This window comes from Carcharhinus amblyrhynchos, chromosome 13 (genome assembly GCF_965287045.1).
Source record: "Carcharhinus amblyrhynchos chromosome 13, sCarAmb.v2.hapA, whole genome shotgun sequence".
NCBI classification, from domain to species: Eukaryota; Metazoa; Chordata; class Chondrichthyes; order Carcharhiniformes; family Carcharhinidae; genus Carcharhinus; species Carcharhinus amblyrhynchos.
Genome location: NC_137336.1, coordinates 12888541 through 12906724, shown reverse-complemented (window position 1 = coordinate 12906724; position 18184 = coordinate 12888541). Strand labels below are relative to the sequence as shown.

General features: G+C 42.1%; 1 protein-coding gene across 1 annotated transcript in view; it reads left to right on the top strand.

Moving 5' to 3' along the window:
* The window catches only part of larp1 (La ribonucleoprotein 1, translational regulator), a 120602-nt gene that overhangs the window by 70063 nt on the left and 32355 nt on the right, over window positions 1–18184 (top strand). Inside the window, 8 exon segments of the mRNA XM_080201303.1 lie at window positions 3173–3199; window positions 3774–3945; window positions 7206–7343; window positions 7889–8047; window positions 9717–9882; window positions 12897–13041; window positions 13477–13627; window positions 13786–13955. Coding sequence (XP_080057429.1) covers window positions 3173–3199; window positions 3774–3945; window positions 7206–7343; window positions 7889–8047; window positions 9717–9882; window positions 12897–13041; window positions 13477–13627; window positions 13786–13955 — 1128 coding nt within the window.

Below are 18184 nucleotides of genomic sequence, written 5' to 3'. Positions count from 1 at the left end.
CAATTGCCTTCAGGATGCCTCGCAGTTTCCTCCTTAATGACGGATTCTAACATTTTACCTACCACAGACGTTAAACTAACCGGCCTATAATTCCCTGCCTTTTGCCTGGCACCCTTTTGACTGGGGGAGCGCGTTGAAGGGAGGGTCTGCTGAGGAGAAGTGGAGGATCTTTAAGGAGATCTTCCTTGGTGCTCAGCGGAAATTTATTCCGATGGTCAAAAAGGACAGTAGGAGGAGAGGTAATAAGCCGTGGATAACGAAGGAGGTGAAGGAAAGTGTTAAATTAAAAGCGGAGGAATTTAGAGTAGCTAAGAGTAGTGGGCGAGAAGAGGATTGGGAGAGGTTTAAATGTCAACAAAGATTGACAAAGAAGTTGATAAAGAAGGGTAGGAGAAACTATGAAGCTGGGCTAGCGCTTAATATAAAAAAGGATAGCAAGAGTTTTTATAAATATATAAAAAGGAAGAAGCTGGCTAGGGTGAATGTTGGTCCTTTAGAGGATGAGAAAGGGGACCTAGTGGTAGGGGATGGGGATATGGCTAAGGTATTGAATAACTTTTTTGTTTCTGTCTTCACGGAGGAGGACGTGAATAATTTGCTGGGTGTTAGTGATGGAAAGGTACGCGTCCAACATGGGTTGACCAATCAATATGCAGATTGAAATCCCCCATAACTACGGCCGTCCCATTCCTGCACGCCGCACTTATTTGCGCATTAACAGCCTGCCCCACCTCCAGATCATTATTCGGGGGCCTATAGACGACACCCACCAGCGTCTTCCTCCCTTTGCTGTTCCTAATCTCCACTCACAACGATTCCACTTTCTGCTCCTTGGCTCCAATATCATCCCTTGCTACCACCTTGATGCTATCCTTAATCAGCAGAGCTACGCCTCCCCTCCCTTTTCCCTCCTGCCTATCCTTCCTAAATACTTGATAGCCCTGTACATTCAGCTCCCAGTCCCTGTCACCTTGCAGCCACGTCTCTGTAATGGCCACCAGATCGTATCCATTTGTGTCGATCTGCGCCACCAGCTCATCCACTTTATTCCGAATGCTTCGATGGGTTTCTACCATGTTGGAGCATTCTGCTTGCTGGAGTTTAATAGGTTATTGGTGGAAGTCCCACTCCAGGTGGGCTTATTTTACAGTCCCAGCGCAGACCTGAGGCAGTGCTGTACTGTTTGTGGTGCAAGTGTTAAGGTTAATGTGAGACCACACCTACCCTTTCAGGTAGATGTAAAAGAGCAAACATTGCCATCTATGGGAGCTTGCTGTATGCAGATTGGCTGTTTGGCACATTTTCCATATTATAACAGTGACTTTGCTTCACAATGCTTCCATTCCCATGGTTGCATACTCAGTCCCTGTGAAAATCAGCCCATTGTGCCTGTGTTCTTTATACAGGAATTAATCACTTCACGTTTCTGTGTATTAAATTTCATCTGTCATTTGTCCATCTTTTCCAACAATGTGTCTGCATTCTTTTGATATTCTATGTTATCCTGCTAATAGGTCACAATTCTTCCAAGTTATGTATCATTTGCAAATTTTGAAATTGTGCCTTGTACCTCAAGGCCGACTGTTATTGTACATTGGAAAGAACAGGGGTCCTAACAGTCGTGCTTGGAGAAGTCCACTATAAACCTTCCTCCAGTTCAAAAATGTTCACCACTATTCTTTCACCTGCCCGATTTTGTGTCCATGTTGCTACTGTTTCTCTTATTCCATGAAACTTAGCTCGTGGGTCTCTCTTGCAACACTAAATCAGATGCCTTTTGGAAGCCCGTGTACAACACATCAATAGCTTTACTCTCATCAATTCTCTGTGTTACCTCGTGAAAAAGCTCAAACAAGGTTAATTAGATGTGATTTGCATTTAACAGATCCAGATTGGTTTTTCTTAATTAACCCACATTTGCCCAAGTGACAATTCATTTTGTGCCAAACAGTCAACTCTAAAAGCTTCTCCATTACCAAGGTTAAACTGACAGAGCTGGTTGCAGTCACCAAAAGAAAAAGTGCTGGAAAATCTCAGCATGTCTGGCAGCATCTGTAAGGAGAGAGAAAAGAACTGACATTTGGTACTGGCTGCAGTACCCTGGTGTGGCTGCCAGGGCTTTATACAGGTTCAGTATAACTTCTGGCTTTTAGAACTGTGCTGTTTTGTTTATCTTACCTCTCCCCCTATTATTTATGCCAAAATGTTCGTCAGCTCACAATCCTTCTCTGTCTTAATTTCTGCCTGTCATTTGTCTGCCTTTTCGGCTAGTCCATCTGTATCCTGTTGAAGTCAGTTGGTATCATCCTCACTGTCAACCACATATCATTGTCAAATTTTGAAATTTTACTTTGTATTCAATTTACTATGACTCTGTTTTCCATCCTTTTAGTCATTTTTAAAATCCAAGCCGACATTGATTATATGAGCCTCTGTTTAACATCTCTGTGTTAAACTGACTGGCATATAGTTACTAGGAATGTTCTTGCACCCTCTCTTGAATAAGGTTGTCATATTTGCCACTCTATAATGTTCTGGCACCTTCCTGCTGCCCAGGAAGATTGGAAGATTATGGTACAAGATTCCATAGCACTGTTGGAAGAAGACAATGGAGTTCCCACCAGTGTTTTGACTAATATTTTTCCCTCAATCAACATCTATGAACAGATTATTTAGTAATTCCCACATTGCTGTTTATCGGAGCTTGCTAGGTGCAAATGGGCTGCTGTGTTTCTCTCATTACAACTGTGACTAAATTTCAAATGCAATTCATTGGCTGTAACATGCTTTGGGATATCCTGAATTTATGAAGGAAGTGATAGAATTGATCTGTTTTCCTTTTATTAAACAAGTAAGGATGTTTGCGCTGCTTGAGTTACACAGAAACTCAATTTCTTAGAACACACATGTAAAAATAATGTACTTTAAAAGTACTTGATTGCAAAGTACTTTGGGACATATCCTCATTGTGAAATGTGAGTTTTTCTTTTGTGACATGGTCTCTGCAATATTACTACTATCAGAGCTTATTGCAGTGAAACTTTTGAGTGTGTACCTCAAAGAAAGCGATTGAACTGTGATTGTTCTGCAGTTTTGTATTTAAACTGAGTGCCTTGTACTCTGAGTTCGGTTTCATCATCTGTATTTTGAATGCTGTTTTTTTTTGTTTCAGACATGGGAGCCAGTCATTTCCTCTGAGGTGAGTGGGAATTACTTGTTCAGGTTGTTGGATGATTGTGCCCCTGTTGCAGGTGTGCCATGTGTTTGGTTTAACTAATCCCGCCTATGCAGGGCTGGAGGGGGTGACATGAATCACTATTTCTGAGGCTGATGTCACTGACCAGAAACTCCTGTTAAAAGTATGGCTGTACTTTTGGCCTACTCCTGCTCCTATTTCTTATGTATGTTAGATGGGTGTAAGATTGTCCCAACTCTGGCAACTACCACAAAAAATAGGTGCTTACGTGAGGTGTCCATGATGTGGAGTTGCCAGTGTTGGACTGGGGTAGGCACAGTAGTAGTCTCACAACTCGAGGTTAAAGTCCAACAGCTTTATTTACCAAATAAACCTGTTGGACTTTAACCTGGTGTTGAGACTATTTACTATGTGACGTGTGCCAGCAGTGACATTGATGGAGCCCAAACCTCAGCAGGTGTCAGGATATTCAGGTGGTGTGTGGGCTGTGGTTGGTGTTGGAAGCGAAAGGGCACTGGAGGGCAAGAGAGAACAGCTGTAAGTGTTTGTCTGTCACCTTCATGCCACTTTATTCCAGCATCCACAGAACAGTAAGCCACAACAGAACAAAAAACCTCCTGCAAGGAAGGAACGGCCAGAGAAATGCGACAGTAGTGAGAGCAAAGAGAACCAGAAAGCCAAATCGGACGAATCACCAGAGGAACGAAGTGCCGATGAGGATTCACAGAAGTCTACACAAAAGAGAAAAGGTATTCCACTGATTTTAAAACAGGGAAAGGTGGGGTCACTATGGGGGAATCTAATCTGTTCCATTATTTGTGTATTTAATACCACCAACAAAGCAGTAGTGCTGGTTGTAGTTTTGGGCAATGGAGTGGGCATGTCATAGTCATACAGTGTAGAAAGGCCCTTCGGCCCATCGAGTCTGCACCGCCAATAACTACTGCTAAAGGAGCGCTAATCCCATTTTCCTGCACTTGACCCATATCTTTGAATGTTATGATATTTCAAGTGCTCATCCAAATGTTTTTTAAAGGTTGTAGGTTTCTGGCCTCCAATACCTTCCCAGGTACTGCATTCCAGATTCCCACCACTGAGTGAAAAAGGTTTTTCTTAAATCCCCTCTGAGTCTCCTGCTCCTTACCATGTGGAAGATGTTTCAGTGGAAGAGCATTTTGGAAACAGTGATCATTGGGTTATAGAAAGAGATGAGCAACCATCAAGTATATAAACACTTAATTGGCATTGGGATCACTTCAGTGGGTTGAAAAGGGATCTGACCATGATGGATCAAAGATTGGTAGGCAAAATGGGGTGTCTTTAAACAGGAGCTGGTTCTGGTGCAGAGTAGAAACAAATCAGTGAGATTGGTGATTAAAAATCTCCACCTTTCGAAAGTGTAAATTAAAAAGTTCAAAGAACGTTTTAGAATACAATAGCTCAAACGTTGTCATTTTAAACCCAGTTTATAACCCAGAAGTCCACACCATGCGTGGGAGGAGAACAAGAAGTGCATCCCAAGCTAGAGCTCTTTGAATAATAAATGATATGGATATAAAAATGTGACAGATGAAGGAGGCTTATGAAAAATCCAAATAGATTTTTTATAACAATAGAGCTGAATGCAGAAAGTACGGAGGAGATGTAAAAATGGGAATGAGGGGCAAAAATACAGTATGAGACTAGCTAGCGGCTAACAAAAGAGAACCCAAAATTATTTCATAAACATATAAGGGGTTAGTTCAAAGAAGGGTGGGGCTGATTAGTTTGAGTGCTTCACTGGAAAAGGGGATGTTGCTCACCTAACAGTAACAGAGGAGATGATATCAATATTGGGTAGGATAAAAATAGACAGAAGTAGTGCTTAAAGGTCAGCAATGTAGACGAGTCACCTGATCTTGATGGAATGCATCCTAGGTAATTGATGGTATGGTAAGGGTGAAAATTGTGGAGGCCATAACCCACAATCTTTTGTCTCTCTTTGGATATGGAGATAGTCATGATGTAGAGATGCCGGCGTTGGACTGGGACAAGGTCTCACAACACCAGGTTAAAGTCCAACCTGTTTATTTGATAGTAATCCCACAAGCTTTCGGAAACGGTGTTCCTTTGTCAGGTGTGTGGAAGGTTCCTGACGAAGGAACACCGTTTCTGAAAGCTTGTGGGATTACTATTGAATAAACTGGTTAGACTTTAACCTGGTGTTGTGAAACTTCTTACGATGGAGATAGTACCAGAGGACTGGTGAAATGCGAAATATTTGCACCCAAGATTTTTTTAAATGGTAGGGGGCTGCATATCCAGAAACTAAGGCCTCAAATCATTAGGGATGTTTTTAAAGATAATTGGGATAAAACGAAATAATATTTGGAAGCATGTGGGCCAGTGAATGAATACTAACACATGTTTGTTAATGCAAAATTGTGTTCAGTTAACTTGATTGAGCAGTTTGATGAAATAACAGGGTTGATGAGGGAGGGGTGGTTAATGTGTACGTTGACAAAGTTCAACATAATACTATGATGAGCAGTAAATGCCAGTCTAACCTTCTATGCTCGTATCTTGTGAGCAAATTAATCTTTTAAGAAAATGACTGGTTAGCAAAATTACAAGCCCATAGGATTGAAAGGCTGCTGGCAATGCGGATACACAATTGGCTAAAGGACAGAAAATAGTGGCGATGAACAGGTATTTATTGATGCATCAGTAGTTTAGTTGGGGCCGCTGCTTTTATTTTATATTAATGACTTGGACCATGGTACAGAGGATGTAAGTTTGCAGATGACATGAAACTCAAATGCAGTGAGGAATATAGTATGGGAATTCAGGAAGATGTAGACTGATGAATTGATTCAATGCATGGCAGATGAAACTTAAGCCAACTAAGTAACTCCTTAGAGCAGTGAAGCTTAAGAGAAGAATCTGCTAGAGGCATTCGAATTCATGAAGCGTTTTCAAGACTAAATAAAGAGAAACTGTTTCCCTTGGCAGGCAGGGTCATTAACCAGAGGAGACAGATTCAAGGAGATTCACAAAAGAACGAAAGGGGATGAGGTTTTTTTTAACAGCAAGTTGTGACCTGGAATGCAGTGCTTGAAAGGATGATTGAAGTCGATTTGGTGGTAATTTTTCAAAGGGATTTGGATAAATTTTTGGAAGGGTAAATTTGCAGGACTGTGGGGAAAGAAAAGGAGAATGAGATTCCTAGGCTAGCTCTTTCAAAGAGCAGGTACAGCCTTGATGTGCACAATGATCTTCTTGTATGCTGTATCATTTTACAAAACGAGTGGAGAAAGACGGATGTGATTCTGTGGCTCAAACCATTATGCAGAATGCAAACATACTAATGAGGAGTAGGAGTAGAATGTTTTAGTGCCCTTTCTATACGCACTCTTACCCTGTGCCAAATGGGCAATATTTCTGGAGGGCTTTGAGTTTAATTAATTTTATATGCTAATAGTTGAGAAATGTGGAACTGTGCAGACCTGCTTTGTTGGTGTCAATGCTTCATGCCCACTAGCGAAACAGTTTTGGCTATTCCTGCTAACCTATCAATCAGGTTGTTTCTGCTTCAGCCCCGAGCCTCAGACTATAAAATTAGTGATGAAACATGTCTTGTTTGGTTTGACTACATCATTACCAATTCTTTTAAATTAATTCATAGAATCAGAAAAGAATAAGAGGTTAAATAGCCTGCCATGCCTGTGCCGGCTCTCTGGAACAGCTGTCTAATTAGTCCCTTTCCCCCACTGTTAGTTCTGAAGATATTCCTTTCCAATTATTTACCCAGGTTCCTTTTGTAAGTTACCATTAAATCTACTTCCGCCAACCTCGCAGATAGTACATTCCAGATCATAGATATTGGCTGTCATTTTAAAAAAAAATCATATTCCCCTAGATATTTTCTGTGCCAAGTTTAACCTCTACTGTTTAGGGCTATGACATGCTGTGGAGCTGTCTGCCTAATACCTTGAGCAGACCTGTTAACACTTCCCCACTTTATGTTCAGGGTACAAGCAGAAGTGGGTCCCGCTACAATTGGATGTAAAATCGGAGGGTACACAGGACAAGCCAGCATCTCGCAGCAACTCACGACCCCAGACGGAGCCTCTGCGACCGCCAGTCAACAATAGGAACGACTCAAAAGGTTTGTCACACTTGACAGTTTACAGTTACAGTGCTGACTGGTGACTGATGGTAGCTTTCTCAGCTGAGCCTCAGGCCCCTTTTCCTGCTAATGGATTTATTTTTTGAAAGATGCAAATCATGCTTTTGAGCTTAGTGCGGGGGTGGAGGACAATGAAGGACTGTAGTCGAAAGTCAAGTTTACTGTCAGTAATTCTCAGGCGTTCGAATCACAGCAGAATCTGGTACAATGCAGCATAATCCACAAGGAACTGCTCAAGACTCACCCACCAGTACCAGGGGCACTCCATCTCACCTGGCAATACTACAAATACTCATCTGCCAATAGCCTAGATGCACCATTGGTACTACAGAAAGCTCAGTTTTTGGCTGAAAAGCTTTGCGGGGGGAGGGAGGGTAACCTGGCATATTTATGGCAACTATTAGATGCTCAAGAGGTTGGAAGGGTACTCTGAGCTAAATTTTGTTTTAAGAAGATATTGAGAGATATTTAGCTGATGTTGCGGGTTAGTGTGTAACCGTTTCTCTATGCTTTCGTTTTTTCAGGTTACCATCGTGATGAGAAGCACGACTCCCGGGATTGGAGGGAAGACCGAGATGAGATTTCCAGCGTGAAAAGCGAGGGTGGCACAATCCGAGGGGGCTTCAGGGGGCGAGGACGTGGACGTGGCCGGGGGAGGGGTCGTGGCAGAGGTGCTTCTCGCTGTACGTGATGTGGTGAAACTGGCCTTTGTGCTGCAAATGTTCTGAACCAGAATGATATCACCTGAAATTCAGTTGCACTTTCCAATCCCTTGATTACCAGGGGACACAGTATTTGTCTTCCTTCTATTCAACTTAGTATTCACCTTGGTACTGGCTATTATTAGTGCTGCTATGTGATGTTTAAAGTAAGTTTGATTTAATGAGTGGTAACTGACGTAGTGAATCCATGGCCTTTCCAGTAAAGTTAGCATGCAGCCATTACGGCAATTGTGTCGGATGCTTGAGGCATATTGCACAGTGGATGGGAATTGAAGGCTCTTTAAAGTTTTATTTATTAGTCACAAATAGGCTTACATTAACACTGCAATGAAGTTACTGTGAAAATCTCTTAATCACCACACTCCAGCGCCAGTTTGGATACACGGAGAATTTAGCATGACCAGTCCACCTGACCACATTTTTTGGATTGTGGGAAGAAATTGGAGCACCTGAGGAAACCCACCAGACGTGGGGAGAATGTGCAAACCCCACACAGTGACTAGAATGGGAATTGAACCCAGGGCCCTGGCACTGTGAGGCAGCAGTGCTAACCACTGTGCCATCTTTACACGTAGATGAAAGAGGCTTTACACCGGAGCAGATTAGCCGCAAGTTAGTTTTCACATCAACTACGAATGCTGATAAATCTCTGGGAGATCCTTCAGTGTTGTTTTTCTTGTTGATTCTGTTACAAAGCACTCCGGCTAAGATCTGCGCTCCAGGGTGATAGGATTCAGAGAGCAGATCATTGGAATTTGTGTCATTTTGTTGGCTGAGCAGGAATTTTGACCCAGACACCAAGTGAATCCATGCTCCTCTTCACAATTGTCATGTGATTGTTTAACATTCAGCTGAGCTTAAAAATAACACACAAAAAATGGCTTCTGAAGGGCAGACCTGTTATAACACAGCACTCCCCGCCACTGTACTGACGTTCCAGCCTGCATTATTCCTGGATAGGAGCTACAATCTCTGATTTTCTGGCTAAGAGACGTGCCACCACAGAATCAGGCTAACTTTCAGGCAATGGGAGCTTTGCTAATTTTCCACCACCCTCTATCCAAGAATTACTGTCATTCCAAGTAGAGCATAGTTCATTTATCCCAGCTGAGATCAGCTAAGAGTACAGAAACAGGATTATGCTTGGGGGCCTCATGATCTGCACTGCTCTGTGTAACATTGCACAATGCATTTACCAATAGTCTTTGACAAGATTGGTAGATCTTATATCTATTCGAGAGATAATTGATCTAAGATGAGCGATAAACTTAACCAATCTGGAATGAATGCCCCAGGTGGATTGAATAAGGATGCAGAACAGAATACAATGTGATCTGGATGATCTTCAGTGGAAGATGCAAAGCTGAGCATGGAGCCAAACAGCACGTTGCTGTGAAATGAGCATTCCTTGCCTTTGATAAGTGGGGCTAAACAGTTTATTCATTCTTGGTCTGCTACCAATACTGCCTGACCACTCACTTCATTTTCGAAGCTGATGGAAAAGGTATGGCAGACATAAGTTAATGTGTATTTGCATCTCTAATCTCCCAGCTGCTTCATGTACACTGAAAGACACTGACCTTTGGTAGATTCTTAACTGACATCTAACGCATGCTGTTTTTGCTTGTAGCTCACTTTGATTACCATTACACCTACAATACAAACACCGATAATAATGATGGATTGTACAGGCCGAAATTTGGCAGTGATATCATCTATTATTATGACAATCAGAGCAGTGCAGAGCTGTACACAATGGACAAAAAACTGCTCAAAGACTACATCAAGAAACAGATGTAAGTACCATGGTTTTCTGCTTGTTAGGCATGTTCCAACATCTCTTATTCCCTGGCTGGATTCCACATTAGAAAAGAGAAGACTTAGTATTTGTATTAAATAATCAGTTATGCATGTGTGCTCTCACAGCATCACTGGCAAGGATGGCATTTAATGCCCATCTCTGAAAAGGTAGTGGTGAGCTGTCTTTTTGAATCTCGGGTACTAGATTTCATGCAAGCTGTTTGATATATTGAGCGGCTTCAGAGGACAGTTAAGTGTTAACCACATTGGTGTGGTACTAGAGTTACATAAAAATCAGATTGGGTGAGGTTGGCGGATCTCTTTGTCTGAAAAGCAGTTGGCTTTTTATGACGTTGTCACTTTACTGAGAGCATTTTGTTTCCAACTTTTCTAAATTTAAATGTCTATAAGTTCTTAAACTTCTGTAGTGGCAGTACTGTTCCAGTAACAGAACCATTGTGAATAATCAATCACTGCCACTGAGTTCCTGCTCTCTCTGGATGTGTGGGTTTCAACTTGTGGCCTGAAGGGTTTCTCTCAATTGGTTTTTAAGTTGACCTGTCTGCAACAAGCAGCCAAACAATGTTTGGAAACAGCTAGTACTGGCTGTTGGAGATGTGATGTGATTTGCCTTAGTGCACCGTGGATTTGTGCAGTGCTTGTAGCTTGTAATACATGGCTTTTAATTTAATCACTGCTCGGAGAGGTGCTGTTGCCAAGTGAACTTTTGAAGTCAGTGTGGTTATGTCGGAACCCAGAAGCTTTCTGTTGATCCCGTTTACAGCAGAAAGTGAAGGAGTGTCATAGTCCACTGCGTATGAACCCTGACCTGTTGCCTGCAGCTTATCTTGACTATGGAACTGTAGGTTTCTGTAAGCACGAGCTATGTGCCTGAGCAGTGTCAACATTCAGCTTCAGGCAGCATGGTTACATGATCTAATTCAGCTGACATTTAGTCACCTCACTGCTCCACTGTTGTTATACCAGCACCCAAGCTCTACATTGGAATTCTTTGAACCCTGTCATGTCCTGGCACTTGGATAATTGCTTCTTAGCAAAATGTCTAGGAGCAAAGAAGTTTCCCTGAATTTTCTATTGGATTTTTTGTGACTGTCTTATATTTATGCCTTCTAGTTTTGAATTCTCTCACAAGAATGTCTACCCTAACAACGTCTGTTTATACTTTTGAATACCTCATCATCCTTCATCCTTCTCTTTCCTAGAGAAAAATGTCCGTCATGGGTGTATCCTCTCAGTTCTGTTAGCATCCTTGTGAATCTGTTTTTGCAGTTTCTACAGTACCTCTGACCTTTGTATAATATGGAGACCAAAATTTGTTTTTATGAAATGTCCCCATCACTTTATTTTTAGCAATCATTTTAAACATTACATGTGCAGTGGACAATGGGGAACCTGTGGATGTGGTGTATCTGGACTTCCAGAAGGCATTTGACAAGTTGCCGCACCAAAGACTGCTATATAAGATGAAGGTGCACAGTGTTATGGGTAATGTATTAGTATAGATAGAGGATTGGTTAACTAACAAAAAACAGAGAGTGACGGTAAACGGGTGTTTTTCTAGTTGGCGATCAGTGACTAGTGGTGTGGCTCAGGGATCGGTGTTGGGACTGCAATTGTTTACGATTTACGTAGATGATTTGGAGTTGGGGACCAAGTGTAGTGTCAAAATTCGCAGATGACACTAAGGTGGGTGGCAGAGCAAAGTGTGCAGAGGACGCTAGAAGTCTGCAAAGGGATATAGATAGTCTGAGTGAATGGGCAAGGGTCTGGCAGATGGAGTAGTGTTGGTAAATGTGAGATCATCCATTTTGGTAGGAATAACAGCAAAATGGACTATTACTTAAATGGTAAAAAATTGCAGCATGCTGCTGTGCAGAGGGACCTGGGTGCCCTTGTGCAGGAATCACAAGGTATTGGTTTGCAGGTGCAGCAGGTAAGTAAGAAGGCAGATGGAATTTTGTCCTTCATTGTGAGAGGGATGGAGTTTAAAAACAGTGAGATTATGTTGCAGCTGTGTAAGGTGCTGATGAAGCCACACCTGGAATATTGTGTACAGTTTTGGTCTCCTTACTTGAGAAAAGATATACTGGCACTGGAGGGGGTGCAGAGGAGATTCACTAGGTTGATTCCAGAGTTGAGAGGGTTGACTTATGAGGAGAGACTGAGTAGACTGGGCTATACTCTTTGGAATTCAGAAGAATGAGGAGAGATCTTATAGAAACACACAAGGGAATAGAAGCAGGGCAATTGTTTCCACTGGCGGGTGAAACTAGAACTAGGGGGCATAGCCTCACAATAAGGGGAAGCAGATTTAGGACTGAGTTGAGGAGGAACTTGTCCACACAAAAGGTTCGGAATCTGTGAACTCCCTGCCCAATGAAGCAGTTGAGGCTACCTCATTGAATGTTTTTAAGGCAAGGATTGATAAATCTTTGCATAGTAAAGGAATTAATGGATTAGGGTAAGCGGGCGGGTAAGTGGAGCTGAGTCCCCAAAAAGATCAGCCATGATCTTTTTGAATGGCAGAGCAGGCTCGAGGGACCAGATGGCCTATTCCTGCTCCTAGTTCTTATGTTCTTAAACTTATGCCCTATAATTGTACCTGTTCTTTGACTGTTTAAGTTAACCTAATTCCTCAGTTTGATCTAATATTTACTCTCATCTTGCATTTCATTTATTTCTAGGCATCAATTATTTTTACCAGATAACCCCCAACTATCCTCCTCTATACTAGTCGGAAATCCTGACAAAGCCCTGCTCATCCTTTCCACTTGAACACTGGTCCCACTCCAGTGCTTAGTTACTGGGTTAGTAATCCAGGGGCTTCCTCCTCCTCCCGTGTCTGCCCTTCTGTTCGCTACATGCCTCCCCACTCACTCCACGCGCCCCCCCCACCTCCCATCTGCTGTTTGTTTCCTCCCTCCCCCCAAGTACAGTGTGTACTTTGACTCTAATTATGATATATATTCATCTCTTTTTTTCGTTTTAGCGAGTACTACTTTAGCCTGGATAACTTGGAAAGAGACTTTTTTCTGAGAAGAAAAATGGATGCTGACGGATTCCTGCCGGTCTCGTTAATTGGAGGTTTTCACCGTGTCCAGGCATTAACCACTGACGTCAATCTCATCTTGGAGGTCTGTCATAATGTTTATTAGTTCTCCAGCTTGCTCACTCCATTCAGGATTTCTTGTTGGTAACTACAGTCTTGCATTGTCCGGTTTTTTTGCTTAATAGGAATAAATTTTACCTCCCTTACTGTCATGGCCGCAGAGCGAGTCATCACTGCTTCTGGAGTCAGGTTCCTCCCTCTGGCTGATTAAAGAGTTGTAGCGATATAAAAATGTAGCCTCGGGCTGGATAAAGCACTGCTACTGTGGCTACATTAGAATAGTAAGCAGAGGGCATTGTGGCTAGGCAGTTGAAATGGGGAATATTTATAATAGAGGAAGGATTGACAACATTATGCATGTATGCTGCCTGGTCAGTAATTTCTAAAGTTTGTTTGTTTAGCATAATTTCAAGTTCTCAGTCCGATTGTCGTTCTCAAACAGAATTGTTGTGTTCCCCAGGCCTTGAAGGACAGCACTGAGGTGGAAGTGGTGGACAAGAAAATCCGAAAAAAGGAAAACCCTGAAAAATGGCCTCTCCCAGAGACGGACTTCACACGTTTACTGAATTGCCCAGAATTCATTCCAGGGCAGACTTACAAAAAGCAAACTGGTGAGTATTGGCATTTGGTAGGTGATCGTTGGGGTATGTGTCATATTAGATGGTGATCAATGGTGTGGATAGTGTGGGCTAATGGATTTTCAGTTGATGTGGCACTGTATACGGCAGGGCATAACTTATTTCTCTCTCTCTCTCTCTTTCTGTTGAAGAGTCAGCACCAGGATCTCCTCGAGCAGGAAGTGCTGCAGGTTCCAAGACTGAGGAGCCCAGCAACTTGAAGACTTTGCCAAAAGGCCTTTCTACCAGCCTTCCAGACCTGGATTCTGACACATGGATAGAAGTGAAAAAACGGCATCGGCCAGCTCCTGCAAAACCAAAGGTTAGTCTTGAGCTCTTCCTTCTCTCAGGGTCATTTAACTCTCTTCCTTCCCATCAGGTCTTGTCTCTGTTGCAGCAGTTCATGAAGGATGCTCACCACCACCTTCCCAAAGGCAATTGGGGGTGGGTAAGAAATGCTGTCTTTAAAATACTGCTCATATGAATTAAGTAAAGAAAACAAGTCCTGCTATTTTTATCCTTGCTCCTTCCTCCAAACCCTTAAGGGTCCTGCAGCCATATTGGACCAAACCGCCCCCTTTTGTGGCCCCATTCGCGGTTTATCCTCCATCTCTGTGCATGTGATCAATGGATTGTTGCCTTCTACAGCATTGCTGGTGTTAGAGCAGAGTTTAACTTCCATCAGCACTAACCTAATGGGCATGGTAATTTGGTTTTTGTGTCGATGCTGGCACTATAGGAGTAATTCACTTAGTATCTATCACTCACTGCTTTCTTCATTTAGCCCTGCAAATGCTGCTATTTCAGCTAACAATCCAATTTCCTCTTGAATACCTCAATTGAAACTTCCTCCACCAAACTCTTATTCCAAGTCCTAACCATATACTGTTTTTAAAATAGTTTTTTCTCATGTATCCATTGCTTTGTTGCAATTACCTTAAATTACTCTTTCTCTTTCTCAACTGAGAAAATTTCTTTTCTCAAATTTTCTACCAATGGGACCAGTTTTTCCTTACCTATTTTGAATTTGTCTGTCAAATCACAGAATTGTCACGGCACAGAAAGAGGTTATTTGGCCCATCATGTCTGCACCGCCTCTCCAAATGAGCAATTATGGCTTAGTGCCATTCCCACATCTTTTCCCTGTACCCCTGAGTAGATCTACTCAAGTAACTATCAAATGGCCTCTTGAATTGAATCTGCCTCCACCACACTTCCAGGCAGTGCATTCCTCTCACCATTCTCTTCTCCAAGGAGAACCATCTCAAACCTCTCCAATCTACCTATGTAGCTGAGGTTCCTCATATCTGGAACCATTCTTGTAAACTTTTTCTGCACCCTCTCTAAAACCTTCATATGTTTCCTAAAAAGTAGTGGGCAGAACAGAACACATTGCTCCAACTGAGGCCGCACTAGCCTTTGATACAGGTTTGCCGTAACTTAGATTAGCAATCCAGGGAATTTGGATTCAAATCCCACCAGTTTGCAAATCGGAACTTCTTTAAAAATCTAGAAATAAAATGTTGACCTTACTTAAAATGGCTATCAGCTGTTGGATTGTTTGAAAAACTCAATTCATTCAGGACTTTCCTTTAGGGATTGAAATCTGCTGTTCTTAGAGTAAGGACCAAAAGTCCAGGAAGAGACTGCTATTTAAGTGGAAAAACATATGACCAAAAAGTGGAAGATCTGGTGTTCTGATTGTCAATAAATGGAAATAGTATAACATGGTGGTATTGAAGAAGGCAAATCAACTGTTTAATTATAAAGGATGAATATTGAATGAGATACTTTAGTGAAGTAATCATGCCACTTTATAAATTACTGGTGTGACCATTCCTAAAAAGTTGTGTACATTACAGTACAGAGAATATTGCACTATTGAAATGATGCAAAAGAAAGCAACCAGAATGATGTAGAGATTGGATTATAAATGAAACTATGTAAATTTGGCCTGGCCTTCCTGGAGGAGAGGTTGAGAGATGAGGTTTGCTCATTTTAGGATTCTGAAGGAACAAGATAATTTCAACCAAAGCCTCATCTTAAGACGGTGAGCAGGCTTGATGGGCCAAATGCCCCTCCTCCTGTCCCTACTTCTTAGATCGTAATACACTTTTCATGATTATTTATTTAGATTTGACATCATGTATGGTTTGCACGTTAATCTTTATGCTGTGTTTACCCATGTCTTTCCACAGTGTCTCTAAGGAGTAAATGTACAGGAAAATAAACCATATCACACTGTGAAGGAAAACTGAAGATCTTTATTCAACAAAATCAGAAAATGCTGGAAAATCGCAGCAGGTCTGACAGCATGTGTGGAGAGGGAATAGAGCCAAACCCTTCATCAGAGCTATATTCTCTCACCGCAGATGCTGTCAGACCTGCGATTTTCCAGCATTTTCTGTTTTCATTCCAGCATTTGAAGTATTTTCCTTTTATATAAAGATCTTTATATCTTCTAGTCACACTAACAATAATTACGAGGGGCCACGGGCTTAGGGTGAGGGGGGCGAGGTATAACTCGGATGTTAGAGGGAGGTTTTTCACACAGAGGGTGGTGGGGGCCTGGAATGCACTGCCAAGTAGGGTGGTGGAGGCAGGCACACTGGGGTTGTTTAAGGCTTACTTAGACAGGCACATGAGCGGACTAGAGATGGAGGGATACAGGAGACTTTTCTAAATAAAGATCAGGAGCTCTGGGACGTCCCTGGGAATCAATTGATTCCTATGGACCTTCCAAAATATTTCATGGCTCACTTGCTTTATTTATGCGCTTCTGGGGATTCCGTAAATGTCTAAGTTTTTGCATGTTTATTGATTTCTTTTACTTCACAGGTGATTCGGTCCGTCTTGTTGACCAACAAGGGGCATACACGCGGTGGGTCGTGCAATGGCTGCTCTTGGATGTTGCTTCGAGAGCTGCCTAGTGCTTCACGTCGTTAGTGTACGCTTAAACTGAACCGCCTGACAGGCAACATGACAGCTCAGTGACTATCACTGTTTGCTGTGCAGATTCGTGGATTTGGGCCGGTGTCTGTGGGAGTTTGCATGATCTCCCTGTGATTGCGTGGGTTTTCTCCAGGTGCTCCGGTTTCCTCCCACATCCCAAAAAACGTGCTCTTAGGCTGATTGGTGTAACAAATTGTCCCTAAATTAGTCTTCCCTCAATCTTCCCCAATAGGTGTAGACAAAGGTCATGGGTAGAGGAGGGCACTCATAATGTTAAAATGGCAGCGCGGGCTTGTTGGGCCGAAGGGCCTGTTTCCCGTGCTGTGTTGTCCTTTGATCTTTGTTCTTTGATCCAGATGATTCATTACCCCCCACCCTCTTTCTCCCTGAGGTATAAAATACCTTTTCCAAACCTTACAGATGATTCTCTGATTACCATCAGGCATGTAACGAGTCATCTTGGCTCTATTGTCCACTTCCTTATCTCAAATCTAATTTGGTTATCTCATTTCACAATGTATTGGCAATGTTTAGTCAAATAGAACATAACATCCTGCAGTTTCAGCAGAAGTTAAACAGCATAGTCAGCCAAATTGTATTGTGACACATTAAAGCCTAAAGCATTTTGGAGATAAACCATTTTAACTATTTGATTATTTGTAGCCTCAATGCAAGTCTGCAAACCATAACTGGGGAGATGATGGGAGTAGTCCATATTGATTCTTTCAGATGCAAATTACGAACATATGAAGTGGGCAAATTCAACACTTGAGCCTGCTCCGCCATTCAGTTAGATTGTGGCTGAACTCTTAGAGAAATTACAGAGATTTATTTCAGATAAGCTTTTAGGGTACAGTATTTGTGTCCTTTGAGACAACAGAGTGACTAGTATGTTTGGGAGGAATATGTGACTTTGGACTCCTGGTTCCCAAATCTCTCCACTACTGGGGGTTTCCTCATGTTGTGTTTGGGTCCATTATAGATTGACTGATAGAGATTGATTGCAGTAATTAGTCAGCAGCCTCCATTCTCATTGTACAATGATAAAGGAGAATTAAATGGAGTTTGTTCTTTTTTCCCGTCTTGAGTCTGGCCTATGTGTGACTGCAAAACCACCACATCATCTGCATGGCAATGAGTGAGCAGTAAATACTGATCTTGCAGGTAGAGACCATGTCCCAGAATAATTTAAAAAATACATATGTAAAAAGGAATACTGTGAATGTTCCTTAGGCCCCCTTATTTAAGAGAAGGAAAATAAGGGCCCCCTTTAAGCAAAGATATACTGGCATTGGAGACAGTCCAGAGAAGGTTCACTAGGTTGATCCCAGTTATGGAAGTTTTTTTATGAAGAGGGTGAGTAGTTGAGCCTGTACTCATTGAAGTTTAGAAGAATGGGAGACATGAAGGATTTTGAGGTTATTTCCTCTTGTGGGAGGGCTCAGGACCAGACAACACAATCTTTGAGTAAGGGGTTGCTCATTTAAGACAGTGATAAAGGGGAATTTCTTCTCTCAAAGGGTAGTGAACCTGTGGAATTCTTTGCTACAGAGGGCTTAGAAGCTGATTTATTAAGTGTAATCAAGAGTTATTGGGATA